General features: G+C 38.2%; 2 protein-coding genes across 8 annotated transcripts in view; both read left to right on the plus strand.

Moving 5' to 3' along the window:
* LOC129437115 (uncharacterized) overlaps positions 1 to 23718 on the plus strand; it is a 135223-nt gene that overhangs the window by 25041 nt on the left and 86464 nt on the right. The window contains exons 1-3 of one of the 7 annotated variants that reach the window (XM_073865889.1): positions 20029 to 20266; positions 20353 to 20950; positions 22146 to 23135. The exons of 3 other annotated variants lie outside the window; for them this stretch is intronic. In XM_073865889.1, coding sequence (XP_073721990.1) covers positions 20255 to 20266; positions 20353 to 20950; positions 22146 to 23135 — 1600 coding nt within the window. In that variant the 5' untranslated portion in view covers positions 20029 to 20254. Of the gene's footprint in view, positions 1 to 20028; positions 20267 to 20352; positions 20951 to 22145; positions 23680 to 23718 lie in introns of those variants that run through there. 3 more of the 7 variants (XM_073865888.1, XM_073865890.1, XM_073865899.1) reach the window with 3 other exon arrangements.
* On the plus strand, positions 8801 to 19374 carry LOC129437056 (uncharacterized). Its single transcript, XM_073865900.1, has 3 exons — positions 8801 to 9106; positions 9196 to 9763; positions 16910 to 19374. Exons 1-3 carry the CDS (start codon positions 9095 to 9097, stop codon positions 18079 to 18081), a joined length of 1752 nt encoding a protein of 583 aa, XP_073722001.1. The 5' UTR covers positions 8801 to 9094; the 3' UTR covers positions 18082 to 19374.

Consider the following 23718-nt stretch of genomic DNA (forward strand, 5'->3'; position numbering starts at 1 on the left):
AACACAACAATATTAACTAGATTCAATACTTAACCTGACTCGAAATTAGTGTACAAGCAATTACATATCACCTTTCCAACACTGCAACAACACTTTTTGACCCTTGCCTCCCGCAGCTGTTTCCCATCTTGTGGAAAAGCAGTAAAGTTACCTAGCCTGGCTAATATAGAATGAGACATGGTCTGGGAACCACATGCTCATTTTCTCGTATTTGAGGCTTTTTAAAATAAACTTCAAAACTACTTAGAACACTATCTAAGGCCGCATCAAAAAGTAACTTGACAACTGCTGCCGTGTTGAATAAACAAAACTGCTTCGGTGTGTCGTGCTGCCCCCTCCCCGTTCTGTGATTGGTTCCCTATTTCATGGGGGAAATGGTCCATAGTTTTCATGCTAGACTTGCCATGTGAATAAATTTGCACGCAAGGCAGCATGGGGAAACCCGACTACAGTTACCGATGTTAATTTGAGTTTTTGCTCTTTCCTGATCCAGACAGTTTTTGCCGTTGTTGTTTCAAAAGATATGTTTTGTTTTGTGGCTCATGTGCAGGTTGTCAATTCAGCAAGAAAGTTGGTTGCCTCTCACTGTAAAAAAAGTCCGTAAAAATGTCAATGTTATTGCAGCTGGGTTGCCGGTAATTTACCGTAGATTTACATTTATGTTATTTACTGGCAAGAGTTTGTTCAAAGTTAAATAAATTTTAAATATTAACAAGTCTTTATCTTTACAGAATAAAACTATACAATAACAGCCTCATGCAAAGCATTCTGGGAACCAGAAATCATCATCAACTGTAGAAACTAAATGCCTACTACATGGACTTTCCCAAACACCCCTATCGTTTCATCAGAAATGGACTGTTCCAAAAGTTCGCACTGGGGTTGCTAGGTTACGGAGCGGGAGAGAGAACCGTATAGCGGAGTTGGCTGCACGTTGTAGATAGTTTATAGACCGAAACAGGTGGATTAAGTGCCAAATTATTGAAGTGTTTATTGATAATTGTGGGATTTGATTTTATTTTATTAGTCGTGCTGTTTATAATCTTAATTCATGTGTATTTTTAAAACAATGATTTCTGTGCTGAGTACAAGAGAGCTGTCTATGTGTGGAGGGTTATTGGGGGGAGGTAGCTTGAGTGAAGGAATTTCCAGCTGGTGATGGCCGAGATAAGAGCAAAGCTTTAAGGAGAAAACACACAGACAAAGAAGTGCATGCTTTTGATATTAGTTCACTGGCAATCATTCATTTCCAGATTGTTACATGTAGAGGTGTTTGGATTTATAAAATTACATGTTGCTATGAATATTAATGTGTTAAAATATATAAATGATTATGCCTTTGTGCCCATGACTAATGTAGAAGATTGCCCTGTAATAAGACATTGACATGTAGGGATGAAATGCTCGAGGGCACAAAGTGGCTGATGTGTGTGTGGGAGCCAGGGGGGCTATAGAAAAAGCCCTGAAGGGAAAACACACAGAACAGATGGTTTCAATAAACAAGTTGCTTGCTTTATAACTATGTTACATTTAGAGAAAGTGAAAATTAGTATGTTTAACTAATGAATGCATTTAACCAATTTATGAACAATGGAGTATTGTTGTGTTGTTGAATAATTATGTTTTACAAAGTTACAAAGATGTCCAAATAAGGACATAATGCCCCAGGGAACAGAATGGTCTGTGTATGTCTTTCTGTCTGTTTGCTATGCAACCCCCCACAGGTATGTGGTGATGGAATCTGATAAGGAAAACAGCCATCTGGGGGAGGAGAATGTTGAAGAATGAACGACGATAAATACCCATGTTTTTGTCCTGAGCTGGTTGTTGTTGGTCGAATCTTGCTGTTAAGACTTGAGACAACCCGGCGCTGTAAACTTTTTCATATCTGATCAATAAATATTCAATTTAGATATTTGTGTCTTTCCTCCAATTATGAACATGCAGATGGACGCCTTAAAGTCCAACATTATGTATACGTGTGCGTGCATCACGATGTAAGTAATTAGATATATGTATATAAGAAACTTTATAGGATGTTTACATATTATAGTTATGATTGGTGTGATAACATGCAGATGTTTACACTTTAACTATTATTCAATGATAATATGATTCGATGATATCCAATCAACTATTACTTTATCCGTTTAGCATTCTTGTTATGTGTATTTGTTTATATTTATTCATTTAAAATCATAAATGCTTCTTTACATGTTAACAACGCACATGCGCTCTAAGTTTTGCATAATAGCAGCGCCATTGCACGTGCACGGCAGAGACGAGCACGTGAACTGTGCATGCACATAAATAACACACTTTCTATGTGTTTGTGTTTAAGTTTATAATATAAGTAGTTATAATTATAGTATAAATGCAGAGTTGTAGTGTATTAGTTGTTATTCATTATTAATCTGTTTACTAATTGATTATTTAACCGTTGTAATATTTACATATTCATGTTTGTACTTTATTAATCTGTTTCAGAACCACACATTTCTTATTCAATAAACAAACCTACATTTCTTGAGATATCGTTGTCTTGACCAGCAACCTGTAGCCTTCAGCAATCCAACCAGTGGTTGAAAAAGAGATTTTACATGGTCCTTCGAGCCGGATGCTGACTGGCTACAGAGATGTCTCAACCAAGGAAAGAAGCAACTGTTGTACGTCCACGACGACAAGTTAAACCCCCAGCTCATTTGGTAGATTATGAGCTTGGTGATCCATTACAGCATCTACAGTCACTCCCTATGACAGGGCGAAGCAGAGTACAGCCCCCAAGCAATGCAGATAATTCCAGATCGACTTCGCCTATTAGTCAGGTGGCAGAGTATGAGAAATGGAAATTAGAAGATGAGTGGTATGCATCTGATGAACAAGGAGAAGATGTCGAGCTTAAAGCTATGTTACGTACAGTGCAGAATGATAGCGCTGATTTACGTCGTCAAACTAGTCAGCTGCCATTAATTATGTCGGCATTACAGGAGATGCGAATGCAGAATGCCATGTTACATCAGGAGCTACAAAGCCTGAAAACAGAACAGAGAGCTCAGTCAGTAATACCACCACCCGCATCCTTCGTTCCAGTGGCTAGTCCAGAGACCTCATACTCATATCATCCAGTGCCAGCTCCACGGACAAGAGCGCCACCACCTGCTTCCATGAGAGCACTGCACCCAGTTCAAAAGGACGAGTACACTGACTTAACTGAGGACTTCAGGAATTTAGACATTTCTCCCTTTGCTCACGAAAGAGTACAATCGCGAGTACGACACAGCAGCCCGTTTCAACCCAGATATCCCCCATCTTCTCAGCACATCTCATCTCATCAGTCAAAGTTTGAGACTCCAGTACATGAGCAAATGCCACCTGCTCATCCAAATAAGACTCAAGATGTTAGCCAGCCTTCATTTACACAGGAGAAAACATACAAGGGTCCTGCTCCAACCATACCCTTTCTAACATCTGCTGATCCAAGACAATTCTCTAGACTCAGAATAGCCCTTGAGAACATTCTGCCTGAGGATGCAACTGAGCATTTTAAATTTCAGATACTTACTGACCACCTGAAGTTGGAGGAGGCACTTCTTGTGTCAGATTCATACAGTAATTCAAGGTTTCCTTTTACTAATACCATGAGAGCACTAAACAAAATGTACGGTCAACCCCACCAGTTAGCCTTACAACGCATCGCAGATCTGATGGATGGACCAAACATTCGTAGCGGTGATGTGAAAGCTTTTCGGCTGTTTGGACTCCATGTACGCTCATTGGTTAGTATGTTGGAACAACTTGGCCAGAATGGAATGACTGAGCTGGAGTGTGGATCACATGTTTCCAGACTTATGAGCAAACTACCACATGACCTCAGGTCCAGTTTTAATAGGTACATACATCCTCTGGGAGTTACCATTCCTACATTACTGGACTTCGCCGAATGGCTTGAGTACGAGCTTCAGGTTCAGGAAGACCACACTGATTACAGCCCGCAACTCAAACAAGTGTCATCGGTTCAGAGAAAGGAAATGAGGAAAGAGTATAGGCAAAACCGCAAACCCACTGCCATTTTCCTTGGAACAGAGAAACCAAAGGCTGCTTCAGTATCACCAGCTGATCAACAGAGACCAACTGCGGCTAAGAGAGAATGGGTGAATGCTTACTGTGCATACTGTGATAACAACAGACATTACCTGAATAACTGTGAGAGCTTTAAGTTACTCAGCAAAGAACAGAAAGTGACATGGATTAGGAGCCAGAATAGATGCTGGCGCTGTGGACGCGGTCACCAAGCAGCTTACTGCACTCTGAAAGTTCTCTGTCAAACCTGTAACAGAAAGCACTTGGTTGCACTACATGATGTAAAGGAGAAAGGTAGAGAAACAGAAGAATCTGTTCCGACCAGTGCAGTATTATATGTTGATCGTCCCACCTGTGACAACAAGATTCTGTTAAAAGTGACCAAAGTTTTGCTCAGAAATGGCAACAAAGCTATGGAGGCTTATGCTGTACTTGATGATGGGTCAGAGCGAACCATTATCCTCAATGATGCAGTACAGAAGCTAAAACTGAAGGGACAGCCAGAGGACTTAGCCCTTCGCACAGTCAGGCAAGAGACACAGACCATTCATGGGGCGGCTGTAACATTCACAGTGTCTTCAATGGATAACCCTCGTAAGGTTTTCAGGATTCGGAGTGCCTTTACAGCTGACAGCCTGGGACTAGCAGAGCACACCCACCCAGTCAAGGTACTTCAGAAAAGATACAAACACCTTGCAGGTCTGCCGCTTCAGCATTTTCACAATGTGAAACCTGTGATTCTTATTGGTTCTGACTGCCCTCACCTCATAACACCCATAGAACCAGTCAGACTAGGCCCATCGGGAGGCCCTGCTGCTGTGAGAACACGCTTGGGATGGACATTACAGGGTCCAGCACAAGATATAACAACCAGATTTTCCCCACAGCATTGTCTCTTCACTAGCCTGCGACCCATTGACAGCCTGTATGCTGATGTGGAGAAACTGTGGAAAATGGACATCCTCCCATTTCAGAGTGAGAAAGTACTAACAAGGTCACGACAAGACCAGGAGTCCATACAGCTACTCCAAGACAAAACAGTGAGAGTAGACGTTGATGGAGTCCAGCGATATGCAACCCCTCTGCTATGTGTTAAGAACATGCCATCCCTTCATGCACCCAAAGAAGCTGTACTGCCACAATTACGGGGAATTGAAAATCGGTTGGAAAGAAAACCTGATCAGGCAGCAGCATACCAGGAAGAGATAGTCAGGTTACAGAAAGCCGGCTACATCATGAAACTCAACCCTGAACAGGTTGATTACAGAACATCAACTGGCCGAGGTGTTACTGTAGCAAAGAGCTCGATCATCATAATAGTGTAAGGCAGATTCATATTTTCTGTGATGCTTCAGAGCAAGCTTACGGCTCCGTAGCATACCTGCGGACGGAAGACCAGGGTAGAGTGGAAGTAGCCTTTGTCACCGCCCGATCCCGTGTAGCTCCTAAGAAACAGCAAACCATTCCTCGCTTGGAGCTATGCGCTGCTCTGACTGCAGATGTTTACATATTATAGTTATGATTGGTGTGATAACATGCAGATGTTTACACTCTAACTATTATTCGATGATAATATGATTCGATGATATCCAATCAACTATTACTTTATCCGTTTAGCATTCTTGTTATGTGTATTTGTTTATATTTATTCATTTAAAATCATAAATGCTTCTTTACATGTTAACAACGCACATTCCTGCTCTGACTGGCGCAAAACTTGCAAAAGTTTTTAGAACAGAGCTAACTTTGCCTATCCAAAGCATTACTCTGTGGTCTGATTCCACGACTGTGCTTAACTGTGCTTAACTACGGGTGTAGACTGTTTCGGACCTTACACTATAAAAGTGGGACGTAGGAATGAAAAGAGATGGGGAATCATTTTTAAATGCATGACCTCACGGGCAGTCCATATTGATATACTTACCAGTATGGACACAGATTCCTTCTTGATGGCCCTACGGAGATTCATAGCCAGACGCAGCAAACCCTTTGAGCTTTTGGCAGACCAGGGTACCAATTTCAGAGGAGGAGAAAGAGAACTAAGAGAATCGTTTATGGCTCTTCATCCTGAGTTACAAGCTCACCTCGCCAGCCAGCAGATAAGATTTCTCTTTAACCCACCCAGTGCGCCTCACTTCGGAGGATGCTGGGAGAGAGAAATACGTTCTCTAAAGGCAGCGCTTCAAGTCACACTTGGCGCCCAGACGGTCAGTGAAGAAGTACTGAGAACAGTCCTTATAGAAATAGAAGGTATTCTCAACTCCAAACCCATTGCCTACACCTCTTCTGACATTGCGGATCCAGACCAAGTGACTCCAAACCTCTTGTTGATGGGGCGGCGGGATGCCTCATTACCTCAAGTCACATACCATGATTCTGAACTCCTGAGCCGTAGAAGATGGAAGCACAGTCAGCTCCTCGCTGATCACTTTTGGAGACACTTTATTCGTCACTACCTACCAAACCTTCAGATTAGGCAGAAATGGAAAACAGGAGGAACTGATCTGCAGATTGGAGATACCGTTATGATCATAGACCAGCAATTGCCACGTGCTTTGTGGCCGGTGGGAAAGGTTGTTCAGGTACATCCTGGAACTGATAAGAGAATTAGATCGGCAGAGATACAGGTGAAAGACAAAACTTACACCCGACCTGTAGCCAAGTTAGTATGTCTGCCCCCTCTCCATGATTAACTCCCATCCTGGACTGATAGAAAGATGAGCCACTTTTATAAATCAAATTCACAAGGTGAATTTGGGGGCGGCTGTAGAAACTAAATGCCTACTACATGGACTTTCCCAAACACCCCTATCGTTTCATCAGAAATGGACTGTTCCAAAAGTTCGCACTGGGGTTGCTAGGTTACGGAGCGGGAGAGAGAACCGTATAGCGGAGTTGGCTGCACGTTGTAGATAGTTTATAGACCGAAACAGGTGGATTAAGTGCCAAATTATTGAAGTGTTTATTGATTATGTATACGTGTGCGTGCATCACGATGTAAGTAATTAGATATATGTATATAAGTAACTTTATAGGATGTTTACATATTATAGTTATGATTGGTGTGATAACATGCAGATGTTTACACTCTAACTATTATTCGATGATAATATGATTCGATGATATCCAATCAACTATTACTTTATCCGTTTAGCATTCTTGTTATGTGTATTTGTTTATATTTATTCATTTAAAATCATAAATGCTTCTTTACATGTTAACAACGCACATGCGCTCTAAGTTTTGCATAATAGCAGCGCCATTGCACGTGCACGGCAGAGACGAGCACGTGAACTGTGCATGCACATAAATAACACACTTTCTATGTGTTTGTGTTTAAGTTTATAATATAAGTAGTTATAATTATAGTATAAATGCAGAGTTGTAGTGTATTAGTTGTTATTCATTATTAATCTGTTTACTAATTGATTATTTAACCGTTGTAATATTTACATATTCATGTTTGTACTTTATTAATCTGTTTCAGAACCACACATTTCTTATTCAATAAACAAACCTACATTTCTTGAGATATCGTTGTCTTGACCAGCAACCTGTAGCCTTCAGCAATCCAACCAGTGGTTGAAAAAGAGATTTTACATCAACCTTTTTCTGTTTTTTGCTTCAGATTTTGTTTCCCAGAATGTTTTGCTTGATGCTGTTTTTTAGTTTTACCCTGTAAAGACAAAGACTTGTAAATGTTTAATGTTCATTAACTTTGAACAAAATGTTGCCAGTAAATAACATAAATTTAAATCTACGGTAAATTACCGGCAACTCAGCTGCAATTTCTACGGATTTTTTTACAGTGTACAGAGCGGACGTGAACACGCTGATGATGTATGATGTGTCCTCCTGGTCTCTGGGCATTAATTGGGTTATTTGCCCTCTAAGGTGGTTATTACTGGAATATTAAACAGTGCATTATACAGTCTGCCAAACATGTTTTTTTTTATAATAATTTTATTAATTAAAATCAGTATTTTAAAGTGATAATCATGTCAAATGATAATCATCAAGTGTTACTACATCATTCTAAAGTAATTACTTCAATGGGATCAATATTCTATAGTAAAGATCATAGTTACCAACTAGTAATTCCTTTAGAAGGATGTAGTAACACTTGAATTATATTCATAGGTTTTTATACTTAAATTTACTGTCACATCTGTCTCACGTGCACAATCTCTCTCCCTGAATGTGTACACAGATACAAAGAGATGACAGTAATTTATGAAAACCTGAATATAGCCCTTACGAAAATGGTTTTACAGAAAAAAAACATGGTTACTGTAGTAAAACACAATTTAATTTAAAAAATCATAGTTAAACCTTGACTTGTGTAGTAAAATCATGGTTTTGCTGATAGTAATCACTACACAAAAACCATGGTTACTACACTTTTACCATAATAAAACCATGTTTAATAAAGGAAGGTACCATAATTTGTGTTAGTAATTGTTCACTAAATTCCATTGCAGTTTAATTGTCTCGTGTAGGCACAGTGTTTGAATTAACAGTGAATATCTACATATATTTTAATATTTGGTGCAGATCATAACACTGTTTATCTTATATTGTGTACACTCTTACTCACTGTAAACCCTACTGACACACCAAGAACAACAGAGCCGTAAATCTGCCTCCAGATCTGCAGAATCCTCATACTCACTTGTAAAGCAATGAGCGTCTTCTGTCTCCAGTACAGCAGGAGGCGCTGCAGCTCTTTAGTCCGCAAATAAACTCACTAAAGAAAGAAAGAGCGCGCGTGTGATGTGTTTGTGTATCCTCAGTGTTTTTCTCTCTTGCGTGTTTCACTGAGTGTAAACAGAGTTTTGTCTCTGTGTATTTAAGTGTTGAGACGACGTTGATGTTGAGATGCGCTGTGCTGTAAATGAGTAGGAACTGATCTGTCCATGCTGGATATATTGATGATTTCATTACAGAAATCTCTCAGCTGAAGAAAGAGGTGGCGTTACTGGATACAAAGCTGATATCAAGTGGAGATTTAGCAATGAAACGAGAGGTTTGTACAGCTTAAACATAATTAACTGAATCACACAACATCAGATAATTTCTAATCTTACTGTCTGTCTGTCTGTGTTGTGTTTTCAGGATGTGGATTGTTGTGAATCTTCAGTGTATGTGACTGATGATGGGAGTCTGGATTCAGTGTGGATGAGCAGAGATCAGAGCCGCACACCACACACACTGCTGGACTCTAAACTCTCTGAAGAGAAATCCAGACACACACAGGACTCCGATCTCAGTCTGACTTTACTCTGTTATACTGAGTCAAAGCTCACAGACACTCAGGACACTACAGTGTGTGACAGTAAACAGAGCTTACAGGAGGATCAAACCTCAACAGAGTCTCTGGATTCTGTCTGTAACGCTGGAGAACAGCAGCAGACCAAACTGAAGATGTGTTCAGTTAAAATCATTGACTGCACGAACCTCATGATGAAGATTAAAGCTGAACCCACAGAAATCAAAACTGAACCCACAGAAATCAAAACTGAACCCACAGAAATCAAAACTGAACCCACAGAAATCAAAACTGAACTCACAGAAATCAAAACTGAACTCACAGAAATCAAAACTGAACTCACAGAAATCAAAACTGAACCCACAGAAGAGGAAGATCGCACTGATTATGAAGATGATGACTTTATTTCATCAGGTATGTCTCCTTAATTATTGTTGTGTTTTTAACATTTTTAACTGGGAGCACCTATTTTGGGTTTTCAGCACTGATCTACATTAATGACTGGATTGCGCATGACGTCACAACTGTGAAGCCACCGCGCCGCCATGTTGGTATAACCAAACATTCTATTAAATCAATGGACGCGATCAGATTTTAATGATAAAACATCACTTTAATAGTCTTCGTTTTTATATCTGAAGTTACCCTGTACATTATTACAACACAAACGTCCTAAGCATGTACATAGTTACTTACTGAAAGTTGTACATTGTAGTTTTTAATCAGTTATTATACATTAATCTCCATTACTGTATAAGATCAGCAGATAGACCGCAGCATATTAAGTATTAAAGTCGCCATGAAACGGAAGTAGCGATTGCCTTATTTTCCCCGTGGTGACGTATATCCAAGGCAGGGCTGGATTTGAATTTGTCCATCGAGATCTGATTGGATCGTTTGAAGTTGGGTCGTGTTGCTAATTGCTAATCGCTGCGATCCTCTCCCGGACCCCGCCCACCTGCCATACTTTTGACCGGAAGTGAAGAGAGATCGTTTTGAGGAGGGGAGGAGATTTACATTTTTGATTAAAGATTATGAGCACACACGAATTTTTAAAAAATAATGAAGCTCACAAATAAGTCATTTGTTAATAATCCCACAATATTAAATATATATATATATATATATATATATATATATATATATATATATATATATATATATATATATATATATATATATATATATATATATATATATATATATATATATATATTAGTTTTTCATTTCAATTTCATTGCGACTTTAATGATGTACGTGCTCATTCTGAAATCTAAATAAATAATCATACTTTGTACCCTATGTGTATACAATAATTTGCTGGTTTTGTAATTATGTTATCTAAACTTACAAGGTACCTAAACTTATTTAGAGAAATAACACTGACCGTGTAGCTGAATGTCAAAAAAAACGTTATTTATACCCGTGTCATTAACAGAATGCAGCAGACACACTCACCTTAACGGTTTTTTATAAATCCATTTTCCTGCCCGATTAAAACATAAACATTGCAAATAACACCAGAAATAACAGTTAATTTACGTAGCGGGGTCCCTCAAGGATCAATTTTGGGCCCAGTGTTATTTTCAGTGTATATGTTACCTTTGGGATCTATTTTCCAAAAATACAACATCTCTTATCATTAAAACATAAACATTGCAAATAACACCAGAAATAACAGTTAATTTACTAGCGGGGTCCCTCAAGGATCAATTTTGGGCCCAGTGTTATTTTCAGTGTATATGTTACCTTTGGGATCTATTTTCCAAAAATACAACATCTCTTATCATTGCTTTGCGGATGACGTCCAAATTTACTTACCGTTGAACACTAAAACAAACTCAGTCGAAGTACTGAGAAATTGCTTGGGTGAAGTAAAGGATTGGATGTCACTGAACTTTCTGAATTTAAACAATGACAAAACTGAAGTTATAATTTTTGGAGATGCAGATATCTCAGGCTTGGATGCTTTTGGCCCAACATTTTCAAACTGCTGTTCTTATGTAAAAAGCCTTGGCGTTTTAATTGATAGCACTTTTAAACTTGACAGGCAAATTAGTTCTGTGGTAAAATCAAGCTTTTTTCAACTTAGACTTCTTAGGAAGGTCAAACCCTATCTGCCACATAGCCAACTGGAAAAAGTTGTGCATGCTCTGATTACAAATCGTTTAGACTATTGCAATTCATTATACTATGGTCTTGATCAGGGCTCGATCCGCCGTTTACAATTAGTCCAAAATGCAGCGGCACGTCTTTTGACAGGTAAAAAGCGAAATGAACATATAACCCCTATATTGTCGACTCTACATTGGTTGCCTGTTGTTTTTAGAATCCATTTTAAGATTTTATTGTTTGTTTATAAATCTTTAAATGGATTGGCACCATTATATTTATCTGACATGCTTACTTTGCATACTCCAAGTAGGACTCTTAGGTCTACTGGCCAGCTGTCTTTAGACTGTCCAAGGTCCAGACGGAAAACAAGAGGAGACAGGGCTTTCTCAATAGCAGGTCCAACACTTTGGAATTCGCTCCCTCCTTATATTAGAGCAGCCACCTCTGTGGAATGTTTTAAATCATTGTTAAAAACCCACTTGTTTGCATTGGCTTTCGAATCATGACTGAGCAGTGACATTTTATTTTGTTCTTTGGTGTTTTTATATTGTTGGAATATTTGTATCTTGTGCTTTTACTGTATTTTATACTTGTACAGCACTTTGGGGCAGTGGTGTCTGCTTGTAAATGTGCTTTAGAAATAAACTTTGACCTTGACCTTGACCTACACATATCATAACATTTATCTTGCGTGACTGATACGCTGTAAAGCGGGTGAATTTAAAACATGATTTTGAATGGAAGTCAATGACGCTCTCTGCCGGTTGGGTATACCAAGATGGCGGCTCGAACTCTGCGCAGGCTTCACCTCACGCTGTTACGTTAAGCGTTCTATGCGCAATCCAGTCATTTATATAGATCAGTGGTTTTCAGTCACAAACTCACTGGCCCTCATTTATCATACTTGCGTAGAAACGGGCGTATATGTTGGCGTAAGATTATGCTTACACTCCTCTCACCGCCTGATTTATGAAGCTGTGCGTACCTCTGAAATTCAGGTGTAAGCAATATCTGCCCTTCATAAATGCCGCGGCTGAAAACGATCGTCATTAGAATAACACGCCCATATAAATTCAAGTCTCCACCTCCCCCACGCCCTCATTTTACGACAATGACACATGGAAGACGGCAAAGAAGAGAAACCAGGGAAGTGGAAAGAAACAAAATTGTTTTATTTGGGAGTTTAAAGAGCGGGATTAAAGACACATTAATAATTGCATGACATTTTGTAATATTTGTATTATTATTTTTAGTATTAATGACGCTTAATTGATATTTAGAAGAATAATTATTTATTATTATTCTTATTATCATTATTATTTACTGTTGCCAACATCTAAATTATATGTCTGCTTAATGGTTCGGTTAAGTTTTTAAAAAATAATATTTTAAAATGTAGTAACTTTTGTAGTGTGTTGTTCTGTATTTACATACAGTTGTTTTTTAGCTAAGATCCAGTTTGATACGGAGCTCCGGATATAATTCAAATTAACAATTTGTTTCCACGACATCCACGTTTTACTAGGCTAATTCATAATTTGAAGTAATGATAATTGTAATAGTAATTACGAAATATTATAATAATTAATTTCAAGGAACAAACTGTTGAATTTTGGGAACGAATTTTATATTTATGGCCATACTTAGACTAAATAAGAAAAAGAAGTGTCCATAATGTAGCATAAAAGATAATTCGTGGTCATGATTTTGTCCGCATGTCATCATGATCGGATTTATGGCTCCATTCAACACAAGCATTTTACCTTACCTATTCATGTGTAGCTATTTATTTATCATCGAATGGTATGTAACTAGCTTACCCTTTTGATGCATTATTACCATGTTTTCGTAGCACATCCTTGTGCTTTCTTGCAATGTTCCGCTTCAGATTCCAGGATGAATATTTGCTGACTTTTACAGTCTCTCCGCAGTCCCTTTCAATGTTTTCTTCCTGTCCAATCTTAACTTTCATTTTTACTTAAGATTTATGTATAAGGCTTGAATTCCATAACTTATTGCTAGACGTTTTTACAGATTCTCGAACTAGCAAATTATCAAAGGGCGTTCTGGGTTCAAGGAGCGGTGCTGAGCGAGCGGAATTTTCAGAAAAAGGCGCTCTGATGGTATTACTGCACCCCTCAACACTCCGATCCGCTCACGTGCTCTTTCCTGAAACTGCTCGCAACTTAAGGAATACATATGCATACAAATCAAATGCTTTGGTAAAGTCACACATATTAAATATTGAAGTTCATGTTGCAAAAAAAACCCACTTAAGTTTATAAATACTGTTGTTGTTGTTGTTGTTGTGTTACAGTGGGTCATAATATATCATATACTATTTTAGTTTGTCAGTGCGTTTTTTTGTGTTAGGAATTTTTTTCTGTGCATTTCCTAACTCAAAACGTGCGTACACCACTTCCTGAGCAGGAGTAGGATTTGAGCGTGCCGTACGCCAACGTCCATATTGATAAATCTCAAAGTCACCGTGGTTTTGGGTGTACGCCAGGTGTACGCTGGAAATTTGTTGTACGAACTTTTGATAAATGAGGGCCACTGAGTTTAGGATATCTTTAATGCTTATTGAGCAACAGGTATGTAGGCTTAAAGGGTTGGTTCACCCTAAAATAATAATTTGATCATAAATCACTTACCCCCGTGTCGTTCTACACCCCCAAGTGCTCCGATTGTCTTACACTGAAAAAAATGATTCATTGAATTTAGCCAATTTTTTAAGGTAAGTGGTTGCAATCAATTTATTTAAGCTACATTTAAACAAAAGTTTTATATTTTATTTTACGTTACTAATCTTTTTTGTTTAAATGTAGCTTAAATAAATTGATTGCAACCACTTACCTTAAAAAATTGATTAAATGCAATGAATCATTTTTTTCAGTGTATGAACACATTTGTAGATATTTTTGATGAAGTCCGAGAGGCTTCTTTCTGTCCAAATGACTTCAGTTAGTTTCAAAATTCCCCAGAAAATAATGAAGGTCGTGCTCTTAAACAGGAAATAATATATGGAATTATTTGTGCATCTTTGAATAACTGTAAGAATATTTCCTTTAAATATAATTTTTGTCATATAAAGTTTTAAAGCTCACGTAACACACGCTGTTTCTGCATTTCTGATGTTAATCTGGAAAAAAAAACACTCCACTACAAACAATTACACAAAGGAAATAGACAGCATTTGCATACACACTGAGTGTGTTTTCATGCACAGAATAAGCAGATTACTATCAAAAATCTGCTTATTATAGAAAAGTGTTTCCATGCGTTTACATGCAAATCAATAATCTGGCTATGCAGACAACTGCGCTTATGTGGGACTTGAAGAATTCAAGAAGTTTTCTCGCTGGCAGTGACTTCACCACCTATAGTACATAATAGTTGATCAAAAAGCCGACGGCAAATATCTGTCTAAAGCTATATTGTTGTATCTCTTCTCGGGTCTACAGAACCTGTAAATGTAACATGAGCTTCTATTTTAACAGTTTCTCTGCCAACTGCTTAAGTCGAGCGGAGACTTTTATACGTTACTTTGTGCTTACTTCTGCGTGTGATGTTTATCTTTCATACGTGGAGATTAGGGCAGTGCAAAAATATTGATACAGCTAACTATCGTGATAGTTAGCCATATCGATATTTTGATATCTACTATCGATATTTTAAAACCCATCAAATCCCTCTGTGTGCGTCTAACGACCTCCTCCGCCACTGCTGTAGTTGTCACTGTCCAGTTGTCTGGACATGATTGTATCATATCGTGACCCATGTATCGTGATACGTATTGTATCGGGAGGCCCTTGCCAATACCCAGCCCTAACGTAGATCACGTTATCAGTTTATTAAGCATAATTGGCGTAAGACTGCGCATGTAAACGCAGTCACTGTAGTTTTCTCTTCCTTAATTTTTAATTCTTCCAAGAACAAAAAGCTGTGGAGCATTTTCGTCACCCTAATGTTTGATTCCTGGTTTTTTGCTTGTTCTAAACTTTGTTTGCAATGGTGGATTTGCTACTTTTCTTCACTTATCCTAATTTTTTTATTTACTGTAAATGTTGCACATCAGTGATGCCCTGACGGCCTGGTAGAGTAATAATTTTATCAAACAAATATAGCTGCAAGCAGCAATACCGGGGTCAAGCCGAAAAGGGCACAAAAGGATGTAAAATTGAGATTGGATTAGCAGATTGAAGAACCTAGGTAAGCCTAATAATTTTAGATGAAAAAACAAAAAAGTTATTTTTGTTGATAATCTAAGTTCTTGTCTACTGCAATTGTCCTTCTGTTATTGACAATCAGGGAACATTAGAGCACTGAAGGACATGTGAGTGGTGTTTGCAGTGGCAAAACATGGGTCACATCATGTTATAACAAGTTTAATTAGTCAAAAGAGACCATCCCCGTGTCTCTACGATGTTCTGATGCAGAGATATTGCTTTTGCAAAAACGGTTGATAAGGTATTCTCAATGGTTGCTAGGGAGTGAATTGGCAACCACCAGTGATTATAGTCAAAGCCATGAAAGGAATAACCCATGATGACTCATGGTTTTAGATGTGTTGTTGCAGTAGTTTTAGGCAAAAATACCATATTCTATCTCAAAACCAGTAGGTGGCACAATGAAAAAATTGTGCATGCAACATCAAGTCATGATTGCGTTACATATAGCTAGTTTTATGACTATACACTTTAGTTTAGTTAAGAAACAGTTGTATGACCATAAGGCTGGCTTGTTATCAAAGGTTTTGTTCAATTATAAGGCCATCTAGTGGTGCAAGCATACAATTTTTTTGTGTAGCCTCAGAATGTGCTCATGCATCAGCGTATCAAATCTGGTGAAAAAATATATTTTAGTTACAACCATTTGTGTGTAAAAAACACAAAATTTGAAGCTAATTGTTCGTTTTTTTGCAATTTTCAGCCATTTCTGATGAAAATTTTAATATAACGCCAATAGAACTTTTTGTTCAGAAGGTAAGGTAAGTTTCTTCCTATGGTGTTTTCGAGTCGATCGGAAAAACGCTCGCGGAGATATTCGTGTATGTTTTAAGTAAGACGAATCCTGGCATGTTTGGTATCGTTGGACTCGGCAACTATTCAAAACTCCAAGGAATCAAGTCCAGTGAAAATACGTCATTCACAGCCAAAGTTATAGGCGTATAAAAAATTGTCTGTCCACTAGGTGGCGCTGCAACGAAACTGTGCATGCACCCTCAGTTCTTCACTGGCATCTCACATACCAAGTTTCGTGTCAATAGGTCTAAGTTTTGCAAAGATACAGCCTAAAATCTGTTTTTTTGCGCTCTACATAAAATTTGTTGACGCGCTATACGACAACGGATTGGTTTATCAAAATTCTTTTAATAACTTTTTGCCGTGAGGGCAAATTTATTTGTTTCAATAAGACAATTTATTTGTTTCATGTTTCTTTCAGATGTGAAGAGCGATTCATGTTTGGATATAGAAATAACGTCTTCAACGTCAAAAGAGCGACTGACAGCACAAACTCTTTCCTGCATCACCTGTGAAAAGACATTCAGCTCACAGAGACATTTAGAAAGACATGAGAGAAAACACACAGAACAGAAACTCTTCACCAGATCTGAGATCAGCTTTACTACCTTACAAGAGAAGAAACTTCATTCAGAAGACCACAGAGAGAAGAAGAAGAAGAAGCAGTTTTACTGTGAGCAGTGTGGGAAGATTTGTCTCTCTTCTTCTGATCTAAATGTTCACATGAGGACACACACTGGTGAAAAGCCTTTCAACTGCACTGAATGTGGAAAATACTTCACAACCAAACAATATCTTAAAGTTCATCAGAGAGTTCACACTGGAGAAAAACCTTACGAGTGTCCTCACTGTGAGAAGAGATTTAGGTATAAATATAATCTGAAGAGACATGTGCGTTCACACACCAATGAGAGACCGTATCAGTGCAGTGAATGTGACAAAACCTTTAGGGATTTACGTTCATTAAAATCACACCAGAATACTCACATTGAAGAGAAACTCTATCAGTGTTCACACTGTGATGAATGTTACGGTCATAAATATCAGCTGATAACCCATCAGAGAATTCACACTGGAGAGAAACCTTACGTATGTGCTCACTGTGGAAAGAGCTTCACTATTTCATCTAAATTCAGAGTCCATCAGAGAGTTCATACTGGAGAGAAACCTTACGCCTGCGTTCATTGTGGAAAGAGATTCACTAGTTCATCTAATGTAAGAGTTCATGAGAGAGTTCATACTGGAGAGAAACCTTATCACTGTAGTGTCTGTGGGAAGAGTTTTAGTGTAAAGCATACATTATTAAAGCACAAGAGAATTCATACAGGTGAAAAACCTTTCAAATGCTCTCAGTGTGACAAGACGTTTGCTTGTTCAAGTAGCTTAATAAACCACAAAAGAGTTCATACTGGAGAGAAACCTCATTACTGTAGTGTCTGTGGAAAGAGTTTTAGTCAACTGTCACCCTTAATAAGGCACCAGAGAATTCATACAGGTGAAAAACCTTTCAAATGCTCTCAGTGTGACAAGATGTTTGCTCAGTCAGATCACTTAAAATCTCATCAGAGACTTCATACTGGAGAGAAACCTTAAAGGAACAGTATGTAAGAAATTTATATCAATTAATCATAAAACAGCCCTGATATGTCACTAGACATTAATAATTAATTTTCATTTCAAATATTTATATCACTGACATCAGTGGCCTGGCAAGGATATTGTCATTTAAAAAGTGGAGTTGCAGTCCTCAACTGATGTTTATGTTGTCATTTTGCGTATTGGCCACTAGTTGTGTGATTGCAGTACCAGTTTTGGCCACAATCCTACATACTGTTCTTTTAACACTGTAATGTTTGTGGGAAGATTTTTAGCCAACAGTGAAACTAACTTAAAGGTCACGTTTTCCTAATCCTATTTTTTAAACCCTAGTTAGTTTGTAATGTTGCTATAATAGCATAAATAATACTTGTAAAATGATAAAGCTGCCAGGCGATATATTTTCTTTAACATAATTCGCCTTTCAAAGCTTACAGCGAACGGCCGGTTTGGACTACAGACCTCTACTTCCTGTTTTAATGACTACAATAGAACAGTTTTTGACTAAACCTGCCCACAGGAATATGTCAGTCACCAGCTAAGCTAACGGCAAGCTAATCAGCCTGTTTTGAGGACAGTGAAAACAGGGGCCTGTTCTTTGTACGTTGCTTATTACATCCGAGATCAAATGACACATCCGAGATGTTTAGATCTCGCTAATTATGATCTCGCTTATTTGGTTCTTTGAACACCACTGCTGTTGATGATTAGTATGGCAGGATTGAATTATCTGCGATCACTGCGCGTTCGTGCACTGCAAGAAAAGTCAATACATATCGATAGTAGAAACACTGATCAGCAACGCTGTGATTGGCCAGTTGTTACAATGGCCAAGAAAACACCCATTTTTTAACCCCTGCAGTCTGAGAGCTATTGATGGAAGGTTGTGAATTTTTATGTGACTGAATTTAAAACCACAGTTAAAGCTACTTTAGTACATAAATCACCATAAATAATGTAACATTTTCTGTAAAAATATAATCTTGATATCTTTACTATGCTTGTCAAATATTGAAATTAATGGTTGTAATTAAAATTTGATGCTCCTAAAGTACTTTAAGTCTCTTTTAAAAACAGTTAAATGCTATTTTGTATGTTTGTAACAGCAACTTAAAAAGCAGAATAAAAAAACACAGGTGGTGGTCCTGCATCCTCATGTGATGTGCTGGCAGGAGTGATGTCTCTAAACTGATTGATTGTACAGATCATCTCTGGAGGCAGCTGCTCTCGTAAACCCACAGCCAACGCAACAATTTCATTTCTGATAAATAAAATTCGAATTGTAGTGTACTATTGTGTTTTTCTCTGTTTTGTGCAGTTGTAGATAATACACCAACACGTTCAGCAGTTCTCAAGAATGTGTTAAATGAAGTATGATGTGCCGTAAGGGAATGTAAGTGTTATTCTACATCAAAGATTATAAAGTGCAACTGTTTCTGAGCAATGCACAGGACAGTAGAGAAATCCTCTCAGATGACAGTCCTTTAGAGAAACTATATGCAAGTGGTTAAATAAGTTTACTTCAGTTGCATTATTCTTAACTGATTTCTGACTATATTAGCAATATTAGCAGTATTCCACCTTAAAGGAATAGTCTAGTCATTTTCAATATTAAACCATGTTATTACCTTAACTAAGAAGAGTTGATGCAGAGGGAGAAGGGGAGCGGACTTTTCAGGCGAGATCTCCATCTGTTTTTTCAGTGTAATTTAGTCTTTGTATGTAAATCTCAGTCTTGTTTTGTAATTCTCATAGTTATAAATGCCTTTTTGTATCTTCTTTTAACGTTTTGAATAAAAAAAAACTTGTATAGCAGTGAGCGTCTTCTGTCTCCAGTACAGCAGGCGGCGCTGCAGCTCTTTAGTCAGCAAATAAACTCACTAAAGAAAGAAAGAAAGAGCGCGCGGATAGGTGGCGGTATTGCACCTTAACGTTGAATGCCACCCGCCATAAAACATAAGAAGAAGAAGAAAGAGCGCGCGTGTGATGTGTTTGTGTATCCTCCGTGTTTTTCTCTCTTGTGTGTTTCATTGAGTGTAAAAAGTGTTGAGACGACGTTGATGTTGAGATGCGGTGTGCTGTAAATCAGTAGGAACTGATCTGTTCATGCTGGATATATTGATGATTTCATTACAGAAATCTCTCAGCTGAAGAAAGAGGAGATTTACCAATGGATCGAGAGGTTTGTACAGCTTAAACATAATTAACTGAATCACACAACATCAAATAATTTCTAAATCTTACTGTCTGTGTGTGTTGTGTTTTCAGGATGTGGATTGTTGTGAATCTTCAGTGTATGTGACTGATGATGTGAGTCTGGATTCAGTGTGGATGAGCAGAGATCAGAGCCGCACACCACAGACACTGCTGGACTCTAAACTCTCTGAAGAGAAATCCAGACACACACAGGACTCCGAGCTCAGTCTGACTTTACTCTGTTATACTGAGTCAAAGCCCACAGACACTCAGGACACTACAGTGTGTGACAGTAAACAGAGCTTACTGGAGGATCAAACCTCCACAGAGTCTCTGGATTCTGTCTGTAACGCTGGAGAACAGCAGCAGATCCTGCAGACCAAACTGAAGATGTGTTCAGTTAAACTCATCGACTGCACGAACCTCATGATGAAGATTAAAACTGAACCCACAGAAATCAAAACTGAACCCACAGAAATCAAAACTGAACCCACAGAAATCAAAACTGAACCCACAGAAATCAAAACTGAACCCACAGAAATCAAAACTGAACTCACAGAAATCAAAACTGAACTCACAGAAATCAAAACTGAACCTAAAGAAATCAAAACTGAACCCACAGAAGAGGAAGATCGCACTGATTATGAAGATGATGACTTTATTTCATCAGGTATGTCTCCTTAATTATTGTTGTGTTTTTAACATTTTTAACTGGGAGCACCTATTTTGGGTATAGTACATAATAGTGGATCAAAAAGCCGATCTGTCTAAAGCTATATTGTTGTATCTCTTCTCGGGTTTACAGAACCTGTAGATGTAGCATGAGCTTCTATTTTAACAGTTTCTCTGCCAACTGCTTTAGTGGAGCGGAGACTTTTATACATTACTTTGCGCTATTACTTCCGAGTGTGACCTTTATCTTTCATACACGGAGATTAGGGATGTGCAAAAATATCGATACAGCATCGATAGAGTATCGATATTTGGATCTCTACTATCGATATTTTAAAACCCATCAAATCCCTCTGTGTGCGTCAAACGACCTCCTCCGCCACTGCTGTAGTTGTCACTGTCCAGTTGTCTGGACATGATTGTATCATATCGTGACCCATGTATCGTGATACGTATTGTATCGGGAGGCCCTTGCCAATACCCAGCCCTAGCATATATCACGTTATCAGTTAATTAAGCATAATTGGCGTAAGACTGTGCATGTAAACGCACTCACTGTCGTTTTCTCTTCTTTAATTTTTAATTCTTCCAAGAACAAAACGCCGTGGAGCATTTTCGTCACCCTAAGGTTTGATTCCTGTTTTTTTGCTTGTTCTAAACTTTGTTTGCAATGGTGGATTGGCTACTTTTCTTCACTTATCCTAATTTTTTTATTTACTGTAAATGTTGCACATCAGTGATGCCCTGACGGCCTGGTAGAGTAATAATTTAATTAAACAATAATTTGTATTGCGTATGTGTCGGAACACGGTCAATACTTTGAAAGCTCCGTAGACATGTGCGCCAAACGCGGGATAAAGGTACACCTCGCCTTCGTGTAGCACGCCCCCTTGTCACGTACTTGATGTAGGCACGGATACAATGATGTTTCCGGAAAAGTGGATCATGGAGACATTTTAATCATTCACGATATCGTCATATCGCTCACCCATATCCATTTATTCGCAACACACGCTCCGGACCCTCGCTTTAAATATCCCATCACTAACAATGACCCAGCTGTAATAACAGGACTGACACCTGTCTTCTGTCTTATGTGTGAATCTAGAAAAAGATACAGAATATCAATTCTTCATCCTTCTTTGTGTAAATAAGATTGAAAAAACAATTTAATTGTTTCATGTTTCTTTCAGATGTGAAGAGTGATTCATGTCTGGATATAGAAATAACGTCCTCAACATCAAAAGAGCGACTGACAGCACAAACTCTTTCCTGCATCACCTGTGGAAAGACATTCAGCTCACAGAGACATTTAGAGAGACATGAGAGAAAACACAAAGAACAGAAACTCTTCACCAGATCTGAGATCAGCTTTACTACCTTACAAGAGAAGAAACTTCATTCAGAAGACCACAGAGAGAAGAAGAAGAAGAAGCAGTTTCACTGTGAGCAGTGTGGGAAGATTTGTCTCTCTTCCTCTGATCTAAATGTTCACATGAGGACACACAGTGATGAAAAGCCTTTCAACTGCACCGAATGTGGAAAATACTTCACAACCAAACACAATCTTAAAGTTCATCAGAGAATTCACACAGGAGAAAAACCTTACAAGTGTCCTCACTGTGATAAGAGATTTAGCTATAAACATAATCTGAAGAGACATGTGCGTTCACACACCAATGAGAGACCGTATCAGTGCAGTGAATGTGACAAAACCTTTAGGGATTCACGTTCATTAAAATCACACCAGAATACTCACATTGAAGAGAAACTCTATCAGTGTTCACACTGTGATAAACGTTTCTGTCATAAATATCAGCTGATAACCCATCAGATAGTTCACACTGGAGAGAAACCTTACGTCTGCACTCATTGTGGAAAGAGATTCACTAATTCATCTAATGTAAGAGCTCATGAGAGAGTTCATACTGGAGAGAAACCTCATCACTGTAGTGTCTGTGGGAAGAGTTTTAGTGTAAAGCATACATTACTAAATCACAAGAGACTTCATACAGGTGAAAAACCTTTCAAATGCTCTCAGTGTGACAAGACGTTTGCTCGTTCAAGTAGCTTAAAAAACCACGAAAGAGTTCACACTGGAGAGAAACCTTATCACTGTAGTCTCTGTGGGAAGAGTTTTAGTCAACTGTCACCCTTAATAAGGCACCAGAGAATTCATACAGGTGAAAAACCTTACAAATGCTCTCAGTGTGACAAGATGTTTGCTCAGTCAGATCACTTAAAATCTCATCAGAGAGTTCATACTGGAGAGAAACCATAAAGGAACAGTGTGTAAGAAATTTATATCAATTAATCATAAAATGGCCCTGATATGTCACTAGACATTTAGAATTAATTTTCATTTCAAATATTTATATCACTGACATCAGTGGCCTGGCAAGGATATTGTCATTTAAAAAGTGGAGTTGCAGTCCTCAACTGATGTTTATGTTGTCATTTTGTGTATTGGCCACTAGTTGTGTGATTGCAATACCAGTTTTGGCCACAATCCTACATACTGTTCCTTTAACACTGTAATGTTTGTGGGAAAATTTTTAGTCAACAGCAGAGGTGTTAGCCCATTCAAACTGAGGGGGCATGTGCCCCCTTGGTTTTTTTGAGCCAATGGATTTTCCATCCAAGCTCAAAATCAAATAAGTGTCCATTAATCTGTTATTTGACTTTTAATCTGTTTAATATGCACAATATTATACATTCTGTGCTGCATCCTTGTCACTTTTTGTTCATGTTGCATTACTTTTATTC

The sequence above is a fragment of the Misgurnus anguillicaudatus genome, unplaced genomic scaffold (genome assembly GCF_027580225.2).
Source record: "Misgurnus anguillicaudatus unplaced genomic scaffold, ASM2758022v2 HiC_scaffold_33, whole genome shotgun sequence".
NCBI classification, from domain to species: domain Eukaryota; kingdom Metazoa; phylum Chordata; class Actinopteri; order Cypriniformes; family Cobitidae; genus Misgurnus; species Misgurnus anguillicaudatus.

Coding starts and splice junctions, on each gene's coding strand:
- LOC129437056 (XM_073865900.1), top strand. Junction 9,764..16,909: donor TGATGACTTTATTTCATCAG/GTATGTCTCCTT, acceptor TGTTTCTTTCAG/ATGTGAAGAGCGATTCATGT.